Here is a 25,256-nt window from a genome sequence, read left to right on the forward strand (position 1 = left end):
TAGTTCAAATGTATTTGGCCAAGGTAAATGTAAACTTCCAACTTCAACTGTATATTTACCACCCCTCTCTGCAAACAAGTCTTCTCTGATGTTCGTTACAAGGCAGCACTTCTTTAAAATCGGAAAGAGACTATCATGTTACCATTGGTGTATTGAAATGAGAGTTATTTAACTAGTCAAGTCAATTAAGAACAAATTCTTATTTACAATGACGGCCTACCAAATCTCACCCTATCCCCTTAATAATCCCGCCTCCTAAAGCCAAGTGTTTGACATGGGGGAGGGGACAGTAACGTTATGAGCAGACTTTATCAGTGTCGAAGCAACTGTCATTTTTCATACTTTGATCATTGTACTTTGATCTTGTTTCATCCAAATATCATCAAATTTCATTAAAAACATGATTTTGACTGTTCATGAACTTTAAACACCAGCTGAAATGAGAGGCATTTCCCTGCATCGACCTCACTCACTCACTCACTCACTCACTCACTGACCCAGGTTTGTTCGACAAAAGCAATGTCGCAAAAATATTGTGTAATGGAAATGGCAGATATAGGATAATTTTTATAAAGATCAACAACATTTGTTTTTGTTTTTATTTAACCGGTAGATTTTTCTTTTCTCTAACTTTCTTTATTGTGACAAATGATGATGGAAACTGTATTTCTTTAGTAAATGTTATCAAAATAATTTTGAAGGTAGCTTACCGCCTTGCAACCAACATCGGAGAAGGCGTGTTTGCAGAGGGGCGTGGTTAATATAGCACTGTAAAAAGTATGCTTCTTTGCAGACAAGATTGCCTTGCCTTTCTTGGTTGGCTGGTTGCAAGTTTCACCATCCAATTATTTCAGATCTACAGGAGAGCAAGTGTCACCATGGCATGGACCTTGGTGATACGTTAGCACATGAGAATTATTAGCATATGGTAAATTATTGCATTCTATCCATGCTGTCTTTCGCAGGCTACCTGAGACATGAATCAGATATAGTGCCTTTAGAAAGTATTCATACCCCTTGACTTATTTCACATTTTGTTGTCACAAAATGTTTATACTTTTTTTAACCTTTTACTTAACTAGGCAAGTCAGTTAAGAACAAATTCTTATTTACAATTACAGCCTACCCCGGCCAAACCCGGATGACGCTGGGCCAATTCTTTGCTTCCATATTGGCCAGATGTGATACAGCCTGGATTGATATTTTTTCTCACCCATCTACACACAATACCCCATAATGACAAAGTGAAAACATGTTTTTAGAAATATTTGCAAATTTATTGAAAATGAAATACAGAAATATCTAATTTACAAAAGTATTCAATGCATGTTAGAATTTCCTTTTGGCAGTGATTACATCTGTGAGTTTTTCACATTATTTTTAAATTCTTCAAGCTCGGTCAAGTTGGTTATTAATCATTGCTAGACAGCCATTTTCAAGTCTTGCCATAGATTTTCAAGTCAAAACTGTAACTAGGCCACTCGGGAACATTCAATGTCGTCTTGGTAAGCAACTCCAGTGTATATTTCGCCTTGTGTTTTAGGTTGTTGTTCTGCTGAAACGTGAATTTGTCTCCCAGTGTCTGTTGGAAAGCAGACTGAACCAGGTTTAGCTCTATTCCTTTTGACAAGCATATCCATAACATGATGAACCACCACCTTGAAAATATGAAGTGGTACTCAGTGATGTGTTGGATTTGCTCCAAACATAACACTTTGTATTCAGGGCATAAAGTTAATTTCTTTGCCACATTTTTGGCAGTTTTACTTTAGTGCCTTTTTGCAAACAGGATGAATGTTTTGGAATATTTTTATTCTGTACAGGCTTCCTTCTTTCACTCTGTCATTTAGGTTAGTATTGTGGAGTAACTATAATGTTGTTGATCCATCCTCTGCTTTCTCCTATCACAGCCATTAAACTCTGTAACTGTTTTAAAGTCACCATTGGCCTCATGGTGAAATCCCTGAGCGGTTTCATTCCTCTCCGGCAACTGAGTTAGGAAGGACGCCTGTATCTTTGTAGTAACTGGGTATATGGATATACCATCCAAAGTGTCATTAATAACTTCACCATGCGCAAAGGGATATTCAATGTCTGTTTAAATTATATATACAGTGTATATTTTTTAAAAACCCATATACCAATGGGTGCCTTTCTTTGTGAGGTATTGAAAAACATTCTTGGCGTTTGTGGTTGAATCTGTGTTTGAAATGCACTGCTCGACTGAGCTCCAGTTAATAGTATCAAGTCAAAAATCATGTTAAACACCTTTTTTTTGCACACAGAGTGAGTCCATGCAACTTATGTTAGGAAGGGAAAGGGGGATACCTATTCAGTTGCACAACTGAATACATTGAACCGAAGTGTGTCTTCCACATGTAAACCAACCCCTCTGAATGAGAGAGGTGCGGGGGGCTGCATTAATTGACGTCCACATAAACGGTGCCCGGGAAAGTTGTGGTTGGCGGATAACTGCCTTGCTCAAGTGCAGAAACGCAGATTTTTCCCACCTTGCCACTTCAGGGATTCGAACCAGCGACCTTTCGGTTACTGGCCCAATGCTCTTAACCGCTAGGCTACCTGCCACCCAGAGTGACTTGTTAAGCAAATTTTTACTAGTGAACTTATTTAGACTTGCCATAGCAAATGGGTTGAATACCTATTAACACAAGACATTTCATCTTATTTTAATGATAGTAAAAATGTCAAAAAACATAATTCCACTTTGACATATTTCCAGTGGCATGACATTCAGCCTTTGTCTCTCCCAAGCCCGTGGCATATTGTGTATGCCAGTGCCACTATCTCAATGTAATCCATTTTAGATGTGGAAAAAGTCAAGGGGACTGAATACTTTCTGAAGCCACTGTAGGTGAGGGAATACAGGCTTTTTATTAATGCGCAATTTGCCTGAAAGGGTCATTCATGGAAACACTTTTTTTTTTCTTTTTTTGAATTTTACCCCTTTTTCTCCCCAATTTCATGGTATCCAATTGTTGTAGTAGCTACTATCTTGTCTCATTGCTACAACTCCCGTACGGGCTTGGGAGAGACAAAGGCTGAATGTCATGCGTCCTCCGATACACAACCCAACCAGCCGTACTGCGCGCATCCAACCCGGAAGCCAGCCGCACCAATGTGTCGGAGGCTACACCGTGCACCTGGCAACCTTGGCTAGCGCGCACTGCGCCCGGCCCGCCACAGGAGTCGCTGGTGCGCGATGAGACAAGGAGACCCCTACCGACCAATCCCTCCCTAATGACGTTAGGCCAATTGTGCGTCGCCCCACAGACCTCCCGGTCGCGGCCGGTTACGACAGAGCCTGGGCGCGAACCCAGGGACTCTGATGGCACAGCTGGCGCTGCAGAACAGCGCCCTTAACCACTGCGCCACCCGGGAGGCCGGGTCATGGAAACACTTCAACCATGTCATTTTTATTTGACGCTTTAGGTTTGTGAAGAAACATTTATTTTTTTGGTGTGTTGTCTTCACGTCCAGCTGTTTTTATTGAAACAAGATAGTTCCATGGAAACGCACCATATGCACACTTTATAAATGTCAACAAAAAGTCACTGGACAAGTTAATGGAAACATAGCTACTCACGCACACACACATACACACAGATAATGTTAAATGCTCTCTTCAGGCCTGTTTATCTGCAGCAACATTCAAATCCCGTCTGTCTTTTGTGTAGCTGTGTGTTAAAGTGTAGGCCTGTGTGTGTCAGGTGTGTGTGTGTGTAACTCTGTCTCTGTGTAGGAGTATAAAGTGGCTGGACACAGCAACAGGCTGCCCCCCCCAGACCGGGGGGAGGATGGACAGACCCTCCAAACCAACGAGGATCATCACAGCAGCGACTCTGAGGGTAGGCTGATTTCATGCTGAAATTATTTACTCCTTTTGTTAGTACTTTCATTTTATTATTTTGTGTGAAGCACTTTGTTAACTTTATTTGTATAGTGCTTTCGATACAAGTTATCATTATTAGGCCCCCCAACACTACCTGATCAAAAACAACATGGGAGTGGGCAAGCATCGCAGTAGTCTAGAGAGGTTTTATTTCCTCGTCTCCTCCTTTAGCTACACTGATACAACATGGACGATGCTTGTCCGGTATTTGTTTTCTCCTTTCCTGTTGTTTTACCAGTGAAGTTGAGGGAAAGTAGATGTTTTGTTGGCCACTGACTGGCTGTCCCACCATTCTCTTCCCCTCCTGCAGGCCCCCTATCTGCTCCTGGTGTTGGGGTGTTTGCGGAGGTTCGCAGCCCCCCCTCCTCCGTCCACATCAAGAGGCCCATGAACGCCTTTATGGTCTGGGCCAAAGACGAGAGGCGACGTATACTACAGGCCTTCCCTGACATGCACAACTCCTCCATCAGCAAGATACTGGGTGAGTCCACACACACACACACACACACACGGGGGACATAAAGCATGCACAACTCCTCCGTCAGCAAGATACTGGGTGAGTCCACACACACACACGCACGGGGACATAAAGCATGCACAACTCCTCCATCAACAAGATACTGGGTGAGTCCACACACACACACACGCACGGGGGACATAAAGCATGCACTAATTGCTCCTCTGGGATTAATGACACGTAAAACACACACACATGCTGTCAGTCAATGTGCACTGTGTGTATTTATATATAGTCTTTGTATACATATTGTGTTTGTGTGCACTCTGTGTGTGTGTGTGTGTGTGTGTGTGTGTGTGTGTGTGTGTGTGTGTGTGTGTGTGTGTGTGTGTGTGTGTGTGTGTGTGTGTGTGTGTGTGTCACCCGCTGTAGACCTGGCACAGTGGGGCATGCGAGGCCACAATCTGCCACCTGCTTCCACTGGCGACAGGAACCTCCTACCACGCACCCACCCCCTCCACACACACACTGCCCGCACCCCTTTCCTCTGACCAAACATTCCATACCATTGTGAAGCACTCAAGCCATCGCTCCCTCCTCATCTAACGTAGCCAACCCCTTTCTCTGTAGGTCACTGGAAGTCTATGTCCAACTAGGAGAAGCAGATGTACTCTTTCACACACTAAGTCATCTGTTCTTTAGTCTGAAATTGTCTCCCTCCCGCCAGGAACTAGATGGAAGTCTATGTCTAACCAGGAGAAGCAGCCCTACTATGAGGAGCAGGCCAGGCTGAGCCGACAGCACCTGGAGCGTTACCCCGACTACAAGTACAAGCCCCGCCCCAAACGCACCTGCATCGTGGAGGGGCGGAGACTCCGGGTGGGCGAGTACAAAGCCATGATGAAGAACCGGAGACAGGAGCAGAGAGGGGCATACCCACACAGGTAACGCTCACACAGATGATGTTCTGTTAGTGTGGCCCTAGCAGAGAAGAGAACCTGCTATTATGCAGAGAGCTCTTAGTGAAATGAAACAATATAAATTGTTCCCTTCCCACATGCTTTTTCTGTAAGAACACAAACAAACCCACTGTGGTTAAATAGAAGTGCAGGGCTACAGCTGGTAATGTTAGTCTCTCATAGTGATTAAAACTCTGCTGTATTGTTCTCGGATTGTAAAACTGCACTTGAGTAGCAGTAGCTTTTAGTGGTTTGTTCTTCTCTGGGTATGGTCTGGGTCCTGAGACATGGTGGTAGCCTCCTACATACAGCCATGTCTCAGGGCAAAAGCCTATCCAGTCCTTTCAGATTTTGACAAGGATTTGGGATTTGGCGTACGTTACAGCACCAGTGTCCCATCTCTTCCTGTTTTTCAGCCAATCAGAGCCACAGCAGCTGCACTACACCCCCGGCGAGGGCCAATACCCAGGCGGTGGTGGGGCGGTCTCCATGGCAACAGTGCCATTCCACCCCACGCTATTGGAGCACTACCTGCCGCGAGGGCTGGAGGCTCCGCCTAGTCGCAGACCTGAGGGACAGGCCACGCCCTCTCCTCTCCCCAGAGAGAGGGAGAGACCGCCATACAGTGAGGGGGAGGAGAGCGACGGCGGAGAGAGAAGTGAGGGAGAGCTAGTGCTCCTCACTGACTGACAGAGAGAAGAAAGGGAAGAGGTGTATGTGTGTAGAGAAGTGAATAAAAAGGGGTGTGTCTCTAGAAGGGGATCTTGGACCATATCAAGTGTGTCATATGACCATGTCAGCAGAGCCTGTGTCTGTCCCAACACTCTAAGATGAATCCCATTCTTTATCTAATCACTGATCTGGTCACAGAAGACTAGGGTCTAAACTAATAGTTCTCACTTTTAGATAAGTGAGAGTCAAGAGATGGGAAATAGACCATAGTAAATGCCCCACCCTTATAAAATAATACAATTGGACATTGATCAAACACACAGAGACACACATCAACCCTATCTGTGTATGTTTATTTTTCCTACAAACAGATGTTGTCATCCCAGATGTTAGTTGTTGGTAATCTGCTGTAGGCCCACCAGTATCTGTTATTCAGCTCTACATGTCAAACATTTCCCATTCTCCCCCATAGTTCACAATTAAACAATGAAATCCCAAATAGTGCTAGCAGGGGCATCTTCTTGAGAGGAACCGGACTCGAGGAGGAGCCCATCCTTCTCTGACTGGCTCGACAGGTTACGTTTACTGAGAGTTGTTTGTTACATCATTAAAGGTATGTGTCCTTTACATGAATCTGGCAGCTGAATCTAAAAGATCATGGGTCATATGATATATTGGGCTGTTCATGTTGCTGCTACGTACCTAATCAACAGGGTAGGAGTGTAGCTAGTGATAAAGGGCACATTCACAATGTGTAGCGGAATGAGTTGAGATCGACTGGTTTAGACTGGCAGTCCATTATTGTCCCCTACAAGCATTGACGTAGATGTTTCCCTTAAGCACAGATCAATATCCGATGACTGGATCCTTATAAACCTGAAACATTAAGGCCAGGTATTAAAATATCTGACCGGGTATCAGTAGTTAGGGAGAGGTCTGAATGAGTGCTGCCCTCTGCTGTTTGGGATGAGCACAGCACCGTGAAATACCCATGTTTTATTTCATTTTCAATTATTACAGATGACCTGGTCTGTGGTGATTATAGGTTATATAATCCCCATTACCCGATGCACTTCCACTCAACACTCATCTCCTTTCCAAAACAGAGCCAAAGACTTCACCTAAATAGTCAAGTGGCCTTCATCTCAAATCCTCCTCTTCATATGCACTAACAACAAAACAGAGGATAAGTAAAAGCAATAGGGGAGATTCCTCCTGCTAGTTTTTCACATTGGTGCAAGTGGAGTAGGGGAGGTGAGGAATTCACTTTAGATTATCGAGATGCACCCAATGTTTCAGTTATTGCACTTGCGATAGTCTATCAGCAGTTACATCTAGTGTAATGAGGAGAAATGTTTAAGGAATCCCCTTCCAAGCCCTTATTGTAGATTAATCTAATCCTTCTCTATTCTCTAGTTGTGTACAACTGTAAGTGCATCTTTCAATCAATTTATTTTGGACCTGGGTTTACAATGTACTCATCACAGAATGTTTTACAAATGTTCTGTAACATGTATGTATCTCCGTATGTGTTGGAGTATTGAACTCAAAGGTTGGCCTCAACACCTTGTCTGTGTACCCTGACATTCTGGCCTCTTGTCTTGACCACAGCTGTTTCTCTGTCCATGTACTGCAGTCAGAAGTCACTGTAGGGCCATTTGGCTTCACAAACAGGGATCCATCTCAAAAGTCCTACGTCGCTTCCTCTCCTTTCCTTAATCAGATCAGTGCAGATGGAGAAACCAAAATAGGAAGCCACTTTACACTATTGGGATGCAGCCTTCATCACAATGTACTGGACAGAAGAGAGGGGTCAGATTTCTGATGTAATCTCCATGTTAACGGAGACAGGCTTGTGGTTAGTTGCTGTCACACTGCAGTAAAACCTTTGTGCGTTGATTGGGGAGTACTATAGTATGAAGTTGCACCTGGACACTGATCTATGGTCAGTTTTACATTTGCACCATTAAATGTTAAGGCTATGTGGGTGGGGTAGATTGATCCTAGGTCTGTGGCTACTGACAACTTCTACCCAGAACCAAGGGGATGGCACTGTTAGGAGAGGCTGAGACTGTGTACATAGACAAATATCAGATGAACATTTTTATATAATTACAGAAAAACTTTGTCACCTGTTGTCACACCTGCTGATGTAAATATAGACTTTATTTTGTTTATAAGAGCCTGTGTAATCTAAAGGTGTACATTTTCCAAGTTGTGGTTTGTTTTTAGAAAATAATAAATAGCTTGTTATTTGTGCCCAAGTTATTTTTCTGTGTGTGTACACCTTTGCTTGCTAAGATGAAATCATGTGTGCCGTTTCCCACTGGAGTCCATACTGACTCCCAAAGGAGGTCACTTTCCACCCCAGTCCTTATGGTATGTCTTCATCCATTTCGGATTTCAAACGGTGGCTTTTTATATAGTCTCATCAGCCGGGCCTATAGTAAAACAACCTCTATGCTATAATCAGTTATGACAAATTACTAACCAACTGTATAAAAATGAGAAATAAAGGACACTTTCTCTGTAGTCTTGAGGGCAGCGAGAGGCCACTTTACTAGAGGATGTTGGAACGTGTCAGTGTGTGAGGATGCTGCAGTCTTGTGTATTGGAATGTGTTTTTAGTAGAGGATATCCTCCGTAGTGGAGCCCCCCTGGGTCTTCCCCATCTCAGGGCCAGGTCAGCTGACAAAGTGGTAATGGTTTAACCATGGTTTAACCAAGTGGTAATGGTATAGAAACGGAATAACTGCCATCGATACAAGTTTTTTTTTAATGGAAATATTTACTTTACTTAAATGACTCTCCCAGAAGTGTGGAGGATCACTGTAGACAGATTCACAGTATTTACAACCTGTCTCCTCTCCGCTGGCCTTTAATGCTACAGCGTCCTCTTCAGGAGTGGCTGACTCCACACACGCCAGCACAAACATTACATACATCTTGAAATGTTGGGCCCTCTTTTACAGATTCTAATGAACAGTTAGAAAGTAAATCAAGTTCTGTACAGTGGGTTTTCAAGTTAAGCCAGTATAGTACATTCACACAAGTTAATTTCAAATGAACTGCAAGCTTTGACGCTAACCATTTTGGTATGTACTGTTTTTTTTTTTTATGAAAGAAATGCCATGACCGGTTCACCCAATAAATACCTCCTTTAAACATTTCTAGTCTAAAAACACCACCATCAAGATATAAGCCTTCCATAGCCAGCACATATCCTATGCTGGAATAACAAAATCAGGTCCCACATTAGTGCACGCACACCTCAGTTCCGGATCTTACCTAACTTTAATGAATGACTGAATGCAAGTGTGCAACGTCTTCTTGGACACCCTCAGTAATACTAATGGAAATCAATGCTCTTCCAGGGAAGGCATATGATGTAGTGTATGGTACTACTATATAGCTACTCCTACAGTAGGGTCCGATTCTTCAACTCGCTCCCGTCCATGTGCCCTCAAAGATCTGAGAAGATTGGAGTGTCAGGCAGGAGGGCGTTTCCACCATCTTACTATCAAAAAAATGGTGCACACCATTTACACTTATCCAAAGCTTTAAAATCTGCCTGGGGGAGTTAACACGGGCATAGGCAGAATGTGGGGCAGGTTTGAGAATAGAAAAGCAGCCTTAACCTTCAATAAGTGGGTGCATTTCCATAAAACCCAGGATCATTCTTGGTTGATTGAGCATTCAGAAAGCACTCATTTATAACACCACCGTCAGGCCATGTTATTAAAGATAGAAGTAGGTTGTTGCTTTCTAATCACAAATGAGATTTTAACCATTAATCCCAACTTATTCATACCTGTTGCAACATTTACCCTTCAACAAAAAACAAAAACGTTCTTGATCAGTGAACTTGTTTGGCCATCTAGTGACTTCTGAATAGGAACCACAGACCCCAGTGAGTGCTTTGGTGCATAGAACATCTCAACCACCTTATCTTCCTCATACTCTTATGGTGTCTCAATCTAAAAGTGGCTTCCCCTACTCATCTCTCCTTAAAAATCACCAAACACAGGATGAAAGCAACACAGAGATGCACCCTAACAAGAGAATACAGTTTTAGTTTCAATTGAAATGTTACGGTTCATTCAAAGGAAACACATTCACATATATACATTTACGATAAACAAGAATTCATTGCGCTCTTCAATCAGCACTTGTCAGCTCTCGGTTCAACCCAAAGTCTACTGGCAAATATCACGTAGAGCAGATGGGGCGTTGTGACTCACATAAAGCCTGTCAAAGTAATGTCTCTGTCCATAATGGTCTTACAACCTTCATACAAGAGGGATTGGCCTCAATCATCCATTTAGGAAACACTACAATAAAAGGTTCTTCTCACAACCAACTCCTCTCTCATAAAAACCCTCAAACACAGACTCAGAAGGGTAAAAGGTTTGGAATGTTGCAGATTGAAATGTACCGTATAGAGTGGACCCAATCCTACGTACGAGTCATTTCCATTCCATTTGTTGCATTTCTATATGTTGTGGATGCCCTGATTAACACTACTCCAGTGGTCAAAAATCCTGGTCCTGGAGAGTTGCAGGCTTTTGTTCCAGCACAGCATTAACACACCGATTAGTTGATTAGTGGAACCATGTGTGTTAGTATCTATACTGTTGCTATCTAGGACCGGAGTTGGTGACAATGGCTTTACTCCATCTACCCTCCCAGCCTGTACGGCTGGTGACGAGGGACAAAAAGGCGAGCTCTTCCGAGTCTGTCCCAACCAAGAGGCTGCTCAGGGACTCATCAGTCTCACCACGTTGCCAGACAACATATTTTGGCGTTTACTAGGGGAACAAAGAGGCCTGGCATGCGAGGCTATTGACTCCTCATAACAACCAGGCAGGAATTGCAGGGAGTCCTTCTCTTCAACATCGTGTTTAAAAAAAATACTAATAATAAATTATTAACTCATGTTAGTGACTGACAGGTGAGAGGGCCTTCTTGACTCCAGGCCTGAGTTATGGGCCTGCCCTGCTCAGGCTGGTAAGCCACAGTGTCACGGTCTGCTGAATGATTGATGTCCCCTCTGTCAGACTGGTGAATTATTAACCCCGTCAGTAACAGGAGAAAACCAGGGGAGGGCAAGGCAGGGGTCAGCACTCCCTTTCTCCCCCTAGTGGTAATTTGGAAGAATCACAGGACAGGCTAGACGATATACAGGTAACTGCCAAAATAAAGGAAACACCAACATAAAGCGTCTTAAATACGGCGTTGGGCCACCACGAGCCAGAACAGCTTCAATGCACCTTAGCATAGATTCTACAAGTGTCTGGAACTCTAGAAATTCCATGAGATGGTGTTTTGTTGATGGCGCCGTTCCAGAATCTCCCATAAGTGTTCAATTGGGTTGAGATCTGGTGACAGACAGCCATGGCATATGGTTTACATTGTTTTCATGCTCATTCAGTGACCACTTGTGACCTGTGGATGGGGGAATTGTCATCCTATTGTCATCCATAGCCATGTGGCCAAAATGTCTTTACCCACCATTTTGTATGCATTAATCTAAGCATAATGGAATGTTAATTGCTTAATTAACTCAGGAGCCACACCTGTGTGGAAGCACATGCTTTCAATATATGCTGCATTTACGCAAGCGTTTCCATTATTTTGTCAGTTACCCGTATCTCCATACTTTAACACGGCTCTCTATTTTTTATGTTGACCCTCTGATCTGAGAGGGCTTGTTGGAGAGGAAAGAGCCAACATAAGGTGACCCTTAAAAGCACTGAATTGCAAAAAATTCAAATAGAGAAAACTGAACTAGGACTGAATGCCTGGATGGAGAGGTCAGAACTAGTCTGGAGGGGCTTGCTGCCTGGGGTAAGGAAGGGTGTTGGGAGTTATTTGGTCCAGCGACCCTCCAAAGACCTGTGTGCCGTGATGCCAGCTAGAGAAGTGACTGCTGGCTTAGTGTGGACTTCCTGCTGTCTTGTCCTTGGTCACCTCACTCACATCCTCATAGACAAGCTTCAGAACAAAAACATCAGCCCAGGATTACTGGTCCCAGACACTTTGAAGCCTCGATTTGCCCTGACCTAACACACAGTTTCAGTAATGAGGTTTAAGTAACCTCATTATATAAGGTTTTGGCTCCTTTTTAGGGAAGTTGTAACTTGATAGGGGTGGGGAGAGGTTGGGATGTTATAGTAAGTATGTGCACATCAGGCAAAAGTCCCTTCCCAGCCAATCAAGAGAGAGGGGAGAGGAGGAAGCGATATAGGGCAGAAGAAGGAGAGAGAAAGGGGAGGAAGAGGGGGCAGGGGGAAGGGGTGTGACAAGGGTGATTGAGGTTGGGATTTTCCGAATGGTCTGGAGGGGTGGAAAGTCTAACAGAGCGAGTCACCATAACCATAAAAGCTAAAGTGGTGGAAAAGAGGCTAAGAGGGAGAACTGGTTTAAAGTTTAGCATCAATGACGCAAAGCTGCTCCTGGCCACTGAAGATGCTCTGCCATCAGACATTATTAAAACTACCATATCACTGTCCTGTCTAGCCCCTCTCTTCCCATCACATTTATGGTCCCTTTACCGAAAATCAACTACTTGCCAGTACTAAATCAACCCCTAGCCACTTTGTGTTGATCTGAGAGAATGGACTTCAAGTTACTGTTCACTCAGTTTGCGGGCCCTTTTTTCAAGTTTTTTTTTGTTCCGCTTTTGTAAAGTTTGATGTATACCATATACACTAATTTCAAGGTCTCTCCATTACTAAATCAAAAAATAAATCCTATTAGATCAGTGCCAAAGGTAAGGGCTTGACGATGACAGCCTCCTCTGTCCCACAGCACACGCTTTGTGCAGCGACAGCCAAAGAGTAAACCCAGAAACCCACATATACATAACTGTGTCTGCACACTGTCCTCCATGTCAGCACCAAAAACTAGTGTTCCAGCTACCTGTCTGTCTGGGGAATGAATCTCACTGGATCAATCAATTCTTCACAGAATAAATCAAATATAACAAATGAAAACACACCAACCGTGGCGGATTGGGATCTTGAGTGCTGAGACAGGTGGACTGAGTTGAATAGGAATAAAATAGTGTTTTATGTTGGGGTCCATCCACACTGTCCCCTTAATGTTATTACCCACAAGTGTCAAACTCATTCCAGGGCCAAGTGTCTATAGGTTTTCGCTGTTCCGTTGTACTTGATTGATGAATAAAGGTCACTAAGTAGTAAAGAACTTCCCACACCTGGTTGTCTAGGGCTTTATGGAAAGGAAAAACCAAAAACCAGCATACACTAAGCTCTCAATGGAATGAGTTTGACATCGCTGCCTTAACCACATACTCAGCCCTAAACATTAACCCCAACCCTTGTCACCCATCCCAGTCCTCTCTTGCGCAAAGTGGGTCTGCTCCCCTGGTCAGTGCCGGTGAACCTCTCTTCTCTTGTATTCCCCTCTCATTCTGGGATCTGTAGGGCCATCGCTGCAGGCTTGGTCTTGAAGTATTGGTTGAAACGCAGCACAGCATAGCTGAAGGAGAGAGAGTGTGAGGGAAGGAAGAACATGTTGAAAGAGACCAGAAGAGAGAGTTAAACACCCATTCTGACTAAATGAGTGCACAAACTATCCAATAGCAGCCCTAACAATAGCCCAGACAGATCCCATTGACCAGCTGCTAAACTGTCTGAGCAATATGTCACTCATACAGGCAGGGGCAAAGAGTGACCGGGGGGACAGTTCTGTCGTCACTGCAGGACTGATTGGGTTGCAGACACTCAAACCACCAGCCTGTGGGTCAGTTACACCTCTGCAGGTCCCTTGGGGAAGCAGGGACAAGACAGTTCTCTCTCTAATCAACTGCTCCTTTCTCACTATTTCCACAGGCGCTTACTCCCCTTTCCATCTCTCACTGTGTGGAAACAGTGTGTAGTGGAGATTGCTCTACAACAGACTGACTGAGTTTTGGTATGTCTTTCACAGTAAGAGATTCCTTTCACTCACATACAACACAAGCAGACAGGCCAACCAACATATTTTAACAAGGGACCATAACACACATGCACTTACCCCAGGAAGTCAAAATTTATGGAGGAGTACTTGGCCTGGATGAGTGCCCAGAAGCCCCAGAAGAAGTGTGACGCCTAAAAAGAGAGGTCAGTGGTTAGACAGGTCCAAACTGATCAGCCCAGTACTAACACACGTGTGTGTGTGTGTGTGTTTGAAAGAGAGCGAGCAGTGACCACAGTGGTGTGAGCGTGTTCCTCACCAGGGCAAACTTGTTGACCTGTACGTAGAGAGTCTCGAGCTCTCTGTCGCTGACCTCCTCTCCTTTCTTAGTGGACGCCTTGTACGCGTGCAGATACACACGCAGCCACTCCAGCTGCATCTCACGGCTAGGATACAGCCCATAGTCCAGCTCACTCATACCTGAACATACACATATTAATATATGGTGTACAGTACATGTCATGACTAAGATACAGCCTATGTATCTCTTCTTACCTGCAAACTCGTTGAAGTGGTTCCCAATGTCAAAGGCCTGATAGTTGTAACTAGAGTATTCATAGTCTATGAACCGGACATGGCCTGGAGAAAAAAAGAGGATGGAAAGAAAATTTGATAATGTTACAGATTTTTACTAATATGTTGTCCAACACTGGAAAGTTACTGGCTTTTTTCCCAAGATGTGACCCTTTGCAGTTATGGATGACAATGTTCTACTAGAAATGTGCATCTTCCCTTTTGAAGACGATTCAATACATATCTAGATACACGGGCTCCGATTCCATACGTTTTAGTTAGAAACTAATCGATGTGATTCGGTATGATGCAATACGATGCAAACATTTATTACATAAATAAATAATTTTCAATTCCAAATTAAAATCTTCTACTAATGAGCCTCTCTGAGCTGAATTGTGTGTGTGTATATACACAGTACTAGTCAAAAGTTTGGACACACCTGCTCATTCAAGGGTTTTTATTTTTACTATTTCTACATTGTAGACTAATAGTGAAGACATCAAAACTATGAAAAAACACGTATGGAATCATGTAGTAACCAAAAAAAAAAAAAGTGTTAAATCAACATGTATTTTATATTTGAGATTCTTCAAAGTAGCCACCCTTTACCTTGATGACAGCTTTGCACACTCTTGGCATTCTCTCAACCAGCTTCATGATATAGTCACCTGAAATGTGCCTTGTTAAAAGTTCATATGTGGAATTTCGTTCCTTAATGCGTTTGAGCCAATCAGTTGTGCTGTGACAAGGTAGGGGTGATATACAGAAGATAGCCCTATTTGGTAAAAGACCAAGTCCATATTATGGCAAGAACAGCTCAAACAAGCAAAGAGAAACAACATTCCATCATTGCTTTAAGACATGAAGGTCAGTCAAAGAGGAAAATTAAAAGAACTTTGAAAGCGCAGTTGCAAAAAACCATGAAGCGCTATGATGAAACCCTTGAATGAGTAGGTGTGTCCAAACTTTTGACTGGTACTGTATATGTGATGTATATGTCTATGGTGTATGTGGGTACCTGAGCTACGCCATATGGGAAACTGGCCAACTACCACCCCATCCCCCACATTCTGAAATCACTATCACCCACTAATTATACAGAACAAAAATATAATTGCAACATGTAAAGTGTTGGTCCCATGTTTCATGAGCTGAAATAAAATATCCCAGAAATGTTCCATACAAGCAAAAATATTATTTTGCAAAACAATTTGTGCACAAAGTTTTACATCCATGTTAGTGAGCATTTCTCCTTTGCCAAGATAATCCATCCACATGACAGATGTGGCATATCAAGAAGCTGATTTAACACCATGATCATTACACAGTTAAACCTTGTGCCGGGGACAATAACAGGCCACTAAAATGTGACGAGATCCTGAGGCCCATTGTCGTGACATTCATCCGCCGCCATCACGTTTCAGCATGATAATGACCCCATGTCACAAGGCTCTGTACACAATTCCTGGAAGCTTAAAATGTCCCAGTTCTTCCATGGCCTGCATACTCACTAGACATGTCACCCATTGAGTATGTTCGGGATGCTCTGGATTGACGTGTACAACAGCGCGTTCCAGTTCCCACCAATATATTCCCTAGCAACTTCGCACAGCCATTGAAGAAGAGTGGGACAATATTCCACAGGCCACAAACAACAACCATATCAACTCTATGTGAAGGAGATGTGAACACACCAGATACGGACTGTTTTTCTGATCCACGCCCCTACCTTTTTTAAAAAGGTATCTGTGACCAACAGACCAGCTGTATTCCCATTCATGTGAAATCCATAGATTGGGGCCTAATTTATTTATTTTAATTGACTGGTTTTCTTATGAACTTTAACTCAGTAAAATCTTTGAAATTGTTGCATTTATATTTTTGCTCAGTATTAGTTATTTTTGCAGATTAAGTGTTAAAAAATGACCTATGACTAAGCCAATTAATCTATAGCACAATTTTGGATTTCACCCATAATCTAATGGTTTAGACCGCTTCTTCTCCCACTTCGACCATGCATTGCGGGTAGCAAAAGTGATTCACCCTGTTAATCAAAAAATTGCCATATACACCAACTGTTTCAAGCTAAACTACCAAAACTACTGTAGATGGTGAACCTGATCAAAATAAAATAAAATAGCCCCAATCAGCATGTTGCCTACCTAAAACCATATGAGAGTTGTCTCTCCGGCAGTATGCTACTTTATTCTGGTAAAACACCATTTAACAGCGTATTTGATAAAATGTTGCCTTGCAAATTACATTGGTTGTCACAACTAATAAAGCCTAATATTGCGCAAGTAATTTTACAAAACATATGTCCTCATTGTTTTGTTCATTAAAATAGCATGAAATTGATCAGAAATACAGTGTAGACATTGTTAATGTTGTAAATGACTATTGTAGCTGGAAACGGCTGATTTTTTATGGAATATCTACATAGGCGTATGGAGGCCAATTATCAGCAACCATCACTCCTGTGTTCCAATGGCACGTGGTGTTTGCTAATCGAAGTTTATTTTAAAAGGCTAATTTATCATTAGAAAACCCTTTTGCAATTATGTTAGCACAGCTGAAAACTGTTGTGCTGATTTTAAAGAAGCAACTGAGAAGTGTCTGCTCAAACGGTCAGAAACAGGCTCCATGAGGGTGGTATGAGGGCCCGACGTCCACAGGTGGGGGTTGTGCTTACAGCCCAACACCGTGCAGGACGTTTTTCATTTGCCAGAGAACACCAAGATTGGCAAATTTGACACTGGCGCCCTGTGCTCTTCACAGATGAAAGCAGGTTCACACTGAACAGACGTGACAGTCTGGAGACGCCGTGGAGAACGTTCTGCTACCTGCAACATCCTCCAGCATGACCGGTTTGGCGGTGGGTCAGTCATGGTGTGGGGTGGCATTTCTTTGGGGGGCTGCACAGCCCTCCATGTGCTCGCCAGAGGTAGCCTGACTGCCATTAGGTACCGAGATGAGATCCTCAGACCCCTTGTGAGACCATATGCTGGTGCAGTTGGCCCTGGGTTCCTCCTAATGCAAGACAATGCATGTGGCTGGAGTGTGTCAGCAGTTCCTGCAAGAGGAAGGCATTGATGCTATGGACTGGCCCGCCCGTTCCCCAGACCTGAATCCAATTGAGCACATCTGGGACATCATGTCTCGCTCCATCCACCAACAGACTGTCCAGGAGTTGGCGGATGCTTTAGTCCAGGTCTGGGAGGAGATCCCTCAGGAGACCATCCACCACCTCATCAGGAGCATGCCCAGGCGTTGTAGGGAGGTCATATAGGCACATGGAGGCCACACACACTACTGAGCCTCATTTTGACTTGTTTTAAGGACATTACATCAAAGTTGGATCAGCCTGTAGTGTGGTTTTCCACTTTAATTTTGAGTGTCACTCCAAATCCAGATCTCCATGGGTTGATACATTTGATTTCCATTGATAATTTTTTGTGTGCTTTTGTTGTCAGCCCATTCAACTATGTAGAGAAAATTCAGATCTAGGATGTGTTAGTGTTCATTTTATTTTTTTGAGCAGTGTACTCATTCAATTTGCAAAGAAAGTAATCTGTGAAAATCTAACCCTAAACGTTGTTTCAACCAGTCAAATCACGTTCGTATGTATTCCTCAGAGATCCTAGAACATAACCAGACTTCACTATATCATTAGGGGTGTAGTATATCCTATAGGACACCAAATTTGGTCAGAGAGCGACGCCTTCATGGCACCGCCGATGACGCGGGCGGTCTTCACTTGATCGACTCTAACTTTGTCAAATAAGCACCAATCGGGGTCAACAAAGCTAGCTAGATAGCAAATGAGCTGGGCTTTACGGGAGTATCCGGAAACCCTGTATCTGTCGTAAAATGTAGCTACTAACCTTGTACGACAGCATGCCTTTTCCTTTTGGACAGAAATGATAAGGATATTCAGAGTTATGAAAACTGGTTGTTTTGCAAATGTTGAACTTATAATATGGCTACTAATACTGGAAAAGCTAAATCTAAGTCCAAGTATACAGACTTGACGAAATTCTTGCAGAAAAATCGAATATGAATGCAAATGTCTCCTTCACGATTTTCCCAAATGTACCTGGGTGACTTCACACGAAATGTCATGTAGTTCGCTCATAGTTCAAGTTATCAATCTGAAACGTAGCACACAATGCTGCCATCTTGTGGACACTATCGAAATTACAACCAGAGTGATTGCTAGAACTGGGACCTTTCTGTTGCATTTCAAAGATGGTGGTAGGGGAATTATTATTATTTTTTTTTTAATTTTCTTCTACCAGATCGATTGTGTTATATTATCCTACATTCAATTCACGTTTCCTCTCAAGAGGCACCAAGAATATACATATCCTTGCCACAGGCAGTTAGATTTGGGTATGTCATTTTAGGCAAAAACTGAAAAACGGGGGCTATCCCACTTAACCCAGAAACCAGCAGCACCAATGTGTCGGAGGAAACACTGCACAACTGGCAACCGTGTGAGCGTGCATGCGTCAGGAGTAGCTAGAGCGTTATAGGACAAGGACATCCCGGCCGGCCAAACCCTACCCTAACCCGGACGACGCTGGGCCAATTGTGTGTCACCTCTTGGGTCACGGCCGGCTGCGACACATCCCGGGATTGAACCCGGATCTTTAATGACGCCTCAAGCACTGCAGTGCCTTAGACCGCTGCACTACTCGGTAGGCCCCCATTTGACTAACATTTGAATGCTGAAGATGACTTGCAGATGTGCCAGATCAGAAGTAGGCATACCTCTCGATCAGCGCACAGCGTGCAGTTTGATTAGGCTACTAATATTGCCTGGGTTTGTTTGGTTTGCAAAATGACCATCTAACATGATTACATGCTTAGTTCCAAAGTGAAGGAGAGGATGCAGTTGTCACAAATGATGAGTGGTATTTTCAGAAGGTAGAAATAAAGGAATTTGAACAAAACATTTGTGAATCGGCGATTCATAATGCTTGAATAGATTTCCTGACCGATGCATGCTACATTTGCGCTGCTTTGGGGTCTCTCTTAAACATTTGAACCAGGGACTAATGCCTATTGTGAATTGTTACATCCCTTTGTTCTATCTTGTGCTAGGCAGTATACTGTATTTTACTATATACAGCGGTATTGACGGTGTACGCCAGCAGCCGTCCAGGGGCACCCTTCTCCACAGCTCAGCCGGTCACTGACCAAAGGAAGCAAGGTCTTGGGCCCTCTTCCACCTCCCCGAGGATCCCAACACCATCCGCTGCTACTGGTATATGTGCGTTGAGTCAGGCTGGCAAGAGTCGAAGCAAACCTCCTACCCCTGCCAGAGGCAGGCCCATTCGGTTCACCCTCTTCCTTCCCCATTGTATTCCATCATGACCACCACCGTCTTGGGCAGCTCAATGGTGAGATTTTGTCCTGCTTGCGGCCTGTGGGCAGACCAAGGTCCATTGTTACCCAGGCACCCGTGTCCAAGACAACTTCCTCCTGCAAACAGTTCTAGCCAGCTACTCTACTATTGGCACCGAAGTTGGATTTAATGTAATTCGCTTTCGGCAATCTGAAGAATTGAAGGAGGACTACAACTTTCTCTTGAACATCCTTGTTTGCAAAGGGAAGAGAACATTAATCTCTAGCCCCCTGCCATGCTATAGAAGGGGTATGAAACATTACAGCTGCCTAGCTGCCCTAAACAAGTTCCTGAAGAAACTCTGCAAAGACAGGAATGTCTCCTTTCGTGACAAATTTGACTCAAATGTAAATGTCAATGACGTCTCCCTCGGATCAGCCTCTCAGAAACAAACAAGCAACCCAGAAAAGGACAAAAAGAATTGCCCATTTTAACCCAGACCCCTTCCCTTTTCCCACTTTGTTACGTTAAAGCCTTATTCTAAAATGGCTTAAATTATGTTTTTTAAAATACCTTATTTAAGTATTCAGACCCTTTGCTCCGAGACTCAAAATTAAGCTCAAATGCATCCTGTTTCCATTGATCATCCTTGAGATGTTTCTACAACTTGGGAGTCCATCTGTAGTTAATTCAAGAAGGGCTTTCATCAGGGAGGTGACCAAGAACCCGATGGTCACTTTGACAGAGCACCAGAGATGGAACCTTCCAGAAAAACAACCATCTCTGCAGCACTCCACCAATCAGGCCTTTATGGTAGAACGGAAGCCACTCCTCAGCAAAAGGCACATAACAGCCCGCTTGGAGTTTGCCAAAGGGCACCTAAAGGACTCTCAGACCATGAGAAACAAGATTCTGTGGTCTGATGAAAAACAAGATAGAACTCTTTGGCCGGAATGCCAAGTGTCACGTCTGGAGGAAACATGGCACCATCCCTATGGTGAAGTATGGTGGCAGCATCATGCTGTGGGGATATTTTTCAGCAGCAGGGACTGGGAGACTAGTTAGGACCGAGGGAATGATGACCGGAGAAAAGTACAGAGATATTCTTGATGAAAACCTGCTCCAGAGTGCTCAGGACCTTGGAAAGTTAACTGCCGCCCCAATCTAACAGAAAACAAACTTAAGCACACAGCCAAGACAACGCAGGAGTGGCTTCGGGACAAGTCTCAATGTCCTTGAGTGGCCTAACCAGAGCCCAGACTTGAACCCGATTGAGCCAAGTCAGAGCCCAGACTTGAACCCGACTCTAGAGACCTGAAAATAGCTGTACAGCGACACTCCCCATCCAAACTGACAGAGCTTGAGCGGATCTGCAGAGAATGGGAGAAACTCCCCAAATACAGGTTTGCCAAGCTTGTAGCATCACACCCAAGAAGACTTGAGTCTGTAATCCCTGCCAAAGGTGCTTCAACAGAGTAGAGTAAAGCATCTGAATACTTATGTAAATATGTATTTCAGTTCTTTATTTTTAATACATTTGCCACAATTTCTAAAATAACCTGTTTTTTGCTTTGTCATTATGGAGTATTGTGTGTAAATTGACAAGGAACAAAAACAATTGAATCCATTTTAGAATACGGCTGTAACGTAACAAAGTTTTTAAAAACTCAAGGGGTCTGAATACTTTGAAGGACTGAACTACATACAGTGCATTGACTAATAATGTTAGTATTACTATACTGTACTATATATTATTTCACGTGGACCCCAGGAAGAGTAGATGTTTCAGCAGCTAATGGGGATCCTAATAAATACCAATACATGGACCGGTTTAAGTTTTTACTTTACCTTCTGTAATGGTATTTGAATGTTTGAATAGTTTGTTACATGTGATACTCTGTGTGTAAAGTCATTTTTTAAAAATTTACTCCACTACTTGAGTTCTCTTTCCCTCCATGCTGCTTTCCACACAGACCTAGCCCCGCCCAGTCACTCAAGGCGCACATTTGTTTTTGCTCGACCACGAGACACTTGTGTTCAGTCTGCATGGTCAATGCGACACATGTTACAATGTTGATGACAATGATGCTGTTTCCACTTTAGGTCTTACCCCTTTAGACGCCAGTAGTATTCTAGAATTTTGCTATACTGTGAATTTCCAAGATAAAGCTCATTTTTTCACACATTTCAAAAACAGCCGTAGCTCTAAAACAAAGAACAAATTACATATTAACTTAGTTTAAAAGAGCACAACCTCTACTTTAATATGACACCACATTCACATACTCACTCAAAATGTCCTAAGTATAATATATTATACTTACACGTATTATTTACATTAAAATATAAAAATTATTTAAAAAACATCCGAAATGTGACCAGAGGACAATATTCAGAAATTATTTCAAAACCCACACAAAGTAGGCTATTTGATTATTACACAAGTAAGAATAGTTGTCAATGTCAATGTAAACAACAATTCAGAGACTATTTCAAAATGAACTGTTCATTGGGAGCTTCATGAAAAGGGTGCCCATGGCAGAACAGCCGCAAACAAGCCTAAGATCACCATGTGCAATGCCAAGTGTCGGCTGGAGTGGTGTAAAGATTGCCTCCATTGGACTCTGGAGCAGTGGAAACGCGTTCTATGGAGTGAAGAATCACGCTTCACGATCTGGCAGTCCGACAGATGAATCTGGGTTTGGCGGATGTAACGCTGCCTGCCTCAATGCACAGTGCCAACTGTAAAGTTTGGCAGAGGAGGAATAATGGTTCGGGCTAGTCCCCTTAGTTCCGGTGAATCTTAATGCTACAGCATACACTGACATTCTAGGCAATTCTGTGCTTCCAACTTTGTGGCAACAGTTTCAGAAGGCCCTTTCCTGTTTCAGCATGACAATGTCCCCTTGCACAAAGCGAGGTCCATGTGGAAGAACTTGACTGGCCTTTCCACCCGGCACAGCCAGAAGAGGACTGGCCACCTCACATAGCCTGGTTCCTCTCTAGGTTTCTTCCTAGGTTTTGGCCCTTCTAGGGAGTTTTTCCTAGCCACTGTGCTTCTACACCTGCATTGCTTGCTGTTTGGGATTTTAGGCTGGGTTTCTGTACAGCAGTTGATATCAGCTGATGTACGAAGGGCTATATAAATAAATTTGATTTGCACAGAGCCCTGACCTCAAACCCATCGAACACATTTGGGATGAATTGGAACGCCGACTGTGAGCCAGGCCTAATCGCTCAACATCAGTGCCCAACCTCACTAATGCTCGTGGCTGAATGAAAGCAAGTCCCGCAGTAATGTTCCAACATCTAGCTGAAAGCCTTCCCAGAAGAGTGGAGGCCGTTATAGCAGCAAAGGGGGGGACCAGCTACATATTATTGCCCATGATTTTGGAATTAAATGTTTGACTTTTGGTCCACATTATTTGAGCTCCACCGCTGCTGTTTTAACCTGTACCAACCAAGTTATCATGACAGGACTTTCTAATCTGAGAGCTATTCCCCAAGTTTCACAGCATCAAACATATATCTGCTGTTTACGCTTTCAAAGTGCAAGGATGTGTGTAACCAACAAAGACAGCGTTTTTCACAGTGAAAAGTCGACCACTTCGGCAACAACATTTTTTTTTTTTTTTAAACGTTGAAAAATTAAAATGACAGCATACCCTGTTTCTGGTTGATGACAACAGCCACGCGAATACGACAACAGGTTGATAGCACGTTCATTTTGCGATATTGACACAGATAGTATTGTTCGAAAAACAAGGCCATTTGCGGCCGCTATGGGCTCTAAAGAGTTAATATAAATCCACTAGAGTTCCATAATTACACTATTAGTTTGTTTCTTACATCTGTAAACTGCTAGTTTGTATTTTCTTAACAATTTGTGGCTAAATCGTGTTAGCCACTAATGCTAATAGCTCGTTAGCTAGCTAATAAAATGAACTGAGTCAGAGCAAACGTAGCCAATCTGATACCAATGATGATGCAGGCCTAAATCAGCATGTTGTTTTTGCAACAGTATCTTCGAAACCAAAGAGGATTAGACGAAGCATGAATGTGTTAGCTACATGAAATAACTAAGAGAAATTTAATGAAGCCAAAGATTATAGGATCCCCTAGGAAACACTGACAAACACTGTTTCCTACCCTGTTACAATAACTCCTCCCTGGCATTTTCATTCATTGCCATGTCAAACACTGTATTCAAAGTGCCCACTAATATAATTTAACTATATCATTATAATCATTCTATTTTCATGATCCCAACCGTTCACCCAAGTGTTTTGATCTAAATTGCAAATCACAACTGCAACGTTTGGTTAAAAATAATGCCTAGATATTTAGCCAATATTGTGCAGTCCTATGTGGCAGTGTGGAAATTATCTTAAATGAGCACAGGAAAAGCAGAAATTGGTGAAAATGCCCCCCAAAAATGTGGTTCAAGTTTAATTGAACAGTGCATTCAGAAAGCATTCAGACCCCTTTACTTTTTCCAAATGTTGTTACTTTACAGCCTTGTTCTAAAATTGATTAAAATTGACCCCCCTCTCATCAATCTATACACAATACCCTATAATTGCAAAGCAAAAACAGGTTTTTAGAAATGTTTGCATATATATATATATATATATATATATATATATATATAAATAAATAAAAACATGTTGAAGCACCTGTGGCAACAACTACAGTCTCGACTCTTCTTGGGTAAGATGCTGCAAGCTTGGCACACCTGTATTTGGGGAGTTTCTCCCATTCTCTGCAGAACCTCGCAAGCTCTGTCAGGTTGGATGGGGAGTGTTGCTGCACAGCTATTTTCATGTCTCTTCAGAGATGTTTGAGCGGGTTCAAGTCTGGGATCTCGCTGGGCCACTCAAGGACATTCAGAGACTTGTCCCAAAGCCACTCCTGGGTTGTCTTGGCTGTGTGCTCAGGGTCGTTGTCCTGTTGGAAGGTGAACCTTTGCCCCAATCTGAGGTCCTGAGCTCTCTGGAGCAGGTTTTCATCAAAGATCTCTCTGTACTTTGCCCAGTTAATCTTTCCCTTGATACTGACTAGCCTCCCAGTAGGGGTTTTCTCCAGACGTGACGCTTGGTATTCAGGTCAAAGAGTTCAATCAGACCAGAGAATCTTTGCCTTTTGGCAAACTCCAAGCGGGCTGTCATGTGCCTTTTACTGAAGATTGGCTTCGGTCTGGCCACTATCATAAAAGGCCTGATTGGTGGAGTGCTGCAGAGATGGGAGAACCTTCAAGAAGGACAACCATCTCCACAGAGGAACTCTGGAGCTCTGTCAAAGTGACAATCGGGTTCTTGGTCACCTCCCTGACCAAGGCCCTTCTCCCCCGATTGCTCAGTTTGGCTGGGCGGCCAGCTCTAGGAAGAATCTTGGAGGTTGCAAACTTCTTCC

General features: G+C 43.2%; 2 protein-coding genes across 8 annotated transcripts in view; one reads left to right on the forward strand and one right to left on the reverse strand.

Moving 5' to 3' along the window:
• The window catches only part of LOC100135783 (rtSox23), a 68,656-nt gene extending 60,394 nt beyond the window's left edge, over positions 1 to 8,262 (forward strand). For 4 of the 6 annotated variants that reach the window (XM_036981840.1, XM_036981839.1, XM_036981841.1 and 1 more), the window contains 4 exons: positions 3,761 to 3,866; positions 4,221 to 4,391; positions 5,095 to 5,311; positions 5,743 to 8,262. In XM_036981840.1, the coding sequence (XP_036837735.1) occupies positions 3,761 to 3,866; positions 4,221 to 4,391; positions 5,095 to 5,311; positions 5,743 to 6,016 (768 nt within the window). In that variant the 3' untranslated portion in view covers positions 6,017 to 8,262. 6 annotated transcript variants of the gene reach the window in all.
• A 493-nt stretch (positions 8,263 to 8,755) lies between these two features.
• Positions 8,756 to 25,256, reverse strand: part of LOC110528043 (ethanolamine kinase 1) — a 36,253-nt gene continuing 19,752 nt past the window's right edge. Inside the window, exons 6-9 of one of the 2 annotated variants that reach the window (XM_021609827.2) lie at positions 14,474 to 14,557; positions 14,238 to 14,398; positions 14,039 to 14,112; positions 8,756 to 13,501 (exon numbers count right to left, since the gene is read on the reverse strand). In XM_021609827.2, coding sequence (XP_021465502.2) covers positions 13,429 to 13,501; positions 14,039 to 14,112; positions 14,238 to 14,398; positions 14,474 to 14,557 — 392 coding nt within the window. In that variant the 3' untranslated portion in view covers positions 8,756 to 13,428. Of the gene's footprint in view, positions 13,502 to 14,038; positions 14,113 to 14,237; positions 14,558 to 25,256 lie in introns of both variants that reach the window. The other variant, XM_036983602.1, reaches the window with a different exon arrangement.

This window comes from Oncorhynchus mykiss, chromosome 7 (assembly GCF_013265735.2).
Source record: "Oncorhynchus mykiss isolate Arlee chromosome 7, USDA_OmykA_1.1, whole genome shotgun sequence".
NCBI lineage: Eukaryota > Metazoa > Chordata > Actinopteri > Salmoniformes > Salmonidae > Oncorhynchus > Oncorhynchus mykiss.